The sequence below is a fragment of the Nicotiana tabacum genome, chromosome 3 (assembly GCF_000715075.1).
Source record: "Nicotiana tabacum cultivar K326 chromosome 3, ASM71507v2, whole genome shotgun sequence".
NCBI lineage: Eukaryota > Viridiplantae > Streptophyta > Magnoliopsida > Solanales > Solanaceae > Nicotiana > Nicotiana tabacum.
Window position 1 is genome coordinate 74,590,283 of NC_134082.1, and position 2,442 is coordinate 74,592,724.

The 2,442-nt window shown below is 36.3% G+C and overlaps 1 protein-coding gene across 1 annotated transcript; it reads right to left on the reverse strand.

Moving 5' to 3' along the window:
• Window positions 1–223: 223 nt before the first annotated feature.
• LOC142176464 (uncharacterized) lies at window positions 224–2,030 on the reverse strand. The gene is made up of 2 exons (XM_075244311.1): window positions 750–2,030; window positions 224–456 (listed from the first exon to the last, which is right to left on the reverse strand). Exons 1-2 carry the CDS (start codon window positions 1,426–1,428, stop codon window positions 224–226), a joined length of 912 nt encoding a protein of 303 aa, XP_075100412.1. The 5' UTR covers window positions 1,429–2,030.
• Window positions 2,031–2,442: the final 412 nt, after the last annotated feature.

Here is a 2,442-nt window from a genome sequence, read left to right on the forward strand (position 1 = left end):
TAATTTTTTTGCTACTACTGGGATTTGAGCACGGGATCTCCTATGATTTTTATCCCACCTTATTGACCGTAAGGCCACAAACATTAGTCTTACACTTGCACATAAGTTTGTCAATTACCAGGATCAATGATCATAGGACTTTGGTAAAAAGAAGCCAAAACAAGGTCAACCAAAATATACTGTACTAGATTGAAACCTAGTAAATAATACTACAAAGTTGAAGTCACTTACTTGAAACTCCATTCATTTCCAGTAAGGTCTCATGTTCAGTATTGACCTGGGAATTCGTCGCACTTTGGTCTTCACCATTGTCTGCTTCGGCACTGACCTGAGAATTTTTCACACTTTGGTCTTTTTTACCATGGTCCGCTCCTTTATTAACCTGGGAGTTTTTTCCATTATTGTCTTTTTCACCATTGTCTGCTTCGCTCTCCAGTGATTTTGTACTCCTAGGAGCTATAACAGGATGACAAATAAACTTATCATGCAATGCTATTTCAAAGGCTTTAAAATAGAGTTATTAGTGGTTCGTTCATGTGCACGTTCTGTTTATTTCATCCATTTGTTTCAACGCTTTTAAAATATTCTAACAGTGTACTTTAACATGTCGTAGCTAACAACCTGTTTTATTTACAGGGTTACTAATTTCACTTTTTATGAATGATTAACTGTACTGTTATTTTTAAGTGACTTGGTTACACTGTAGTTAAACTCACAAGTAAATCTAATAGAAAAAAGACCACTCTTACCTGGAGGTGATACATTTCCAACAAGTTGAACCTCAATGTTGCAATCTTGGTGATTCCCTTCATGAGAAACAGATTTATCAGTCCCACAATCACTACCATTGCTACATTTCACGTCGATCTGGTGCTCAACGTCAGAGTTATAAACACCATTTGATAAAGCCGTGGAAGAACCACCGTTATCCACTCCATTAGACGCTGAGGCATAGCAGTTGACTTGACATCTAGCCGCATTTGATAAAGTCTCGTAAGAACCCTTGCTGTGCACTCCATTAGGCGTTGAGATTGGACATTTAGCTGCATTTGATAAAGTCTCATAAGAACCCTTGTTATCCACTCCATCAGGAGTTGAGGCATAGCCGTTGACTGGACACCTAGGCGTATTTGATAAAGCCTCGTAAGAACCCCCGTTGTCCACTCCATTAGGCGTTGAGGCGTAGTAGTTGACTGAATGTCTAGGCGTATAGCACTGTATCTGTGCGGACTGTGAGACCGACATATCTGTGTCCGAATAATTAAACGGAATACTCTGACAAGGTACCATAGCAGGATTGACCATATAGTAATTATAATTAGGAGCATAAATCTCATTACTATTCAAAACTGGCACCAATACATAGCCTGAGTTTGTAGGATAAGAAGTGTAAGTGCAAGTATCCATAACTCTCTTTTCCTTTGGCATGGCTTTCTTTACCTCAACAAATTTATTATTCAACACGTGAAATCTCCTCTGTAACACATTTGTTACAGCTTCCTCTGAATCATAGGTGATAAACCCAAATCCCCTAGGCGTATTGGTTTCTCTATCATAGATAATTTTTGCATCTTCAATTTTCCCAAAATGCTCAAAGTATCGTTTAAAATCTTCCTCAGATAAATACTGAGGCAATCCCCCAACAAAAATCTTCTTCCTGTGACTTTTGCTAGTTTGTCGGCATTCTAAACAACGTTGGCTTTGAGAGTTTTCACCTTTGGGTCTTGCCAATGAAACATCAACCTTGAATAATCACCGTATAGAAAGTAGATAAGATAAGAAGCAGTGAAAAACAGAAAAATATTGTAAAAGACTAAAAGAGAGAGCATAAAGTAGAAAGAATATTAATGCAATAATTGATGAGATTTTAGTTTCATTGAATAGTATTCATCCTAAGTTAGACAACCATGCAATAGTTCATGCGAACACTTGCAAAATAAAACGCCTAATTTTCGTATGAAATTACGTATATATAGACTCCCTTTGAATCAAAACACCAAATTTTCCTGTGAAAAGTACTTGAAAATAAAATTCACATATTTAAAAACTACTTGAAAAGTACTCTATCTAAGCGAGACACAGTTGATTTAACTCAGTTCATAGTGTTAGTTTCACTTTCAGTACTATACTAATTTGTCCTTGTTTCAATGAATTGGGTGAGGACCGAGCTCTCTAGTTCAAATTTCAGGCAAAAATGCTAGGAGGTTTTTCCCCATCTATCCAAGCTAGGGGTGGCTAAATGGTTAAAAGAAAACAGTTAATCACTCATATTATCCACTAAAAAATGGGTTGAATTAGGAATTTTTTAGAAATGGGTCAAATATGGATAAAAATCATATTATCCATTTAGAAAATGGACCAATAGATGACTAATAAGTTTAACTTTTACATTTGTAAAATCTCAAATTGGGGGTTCCTCAAGTTTGGGAGACTAAGAATTCT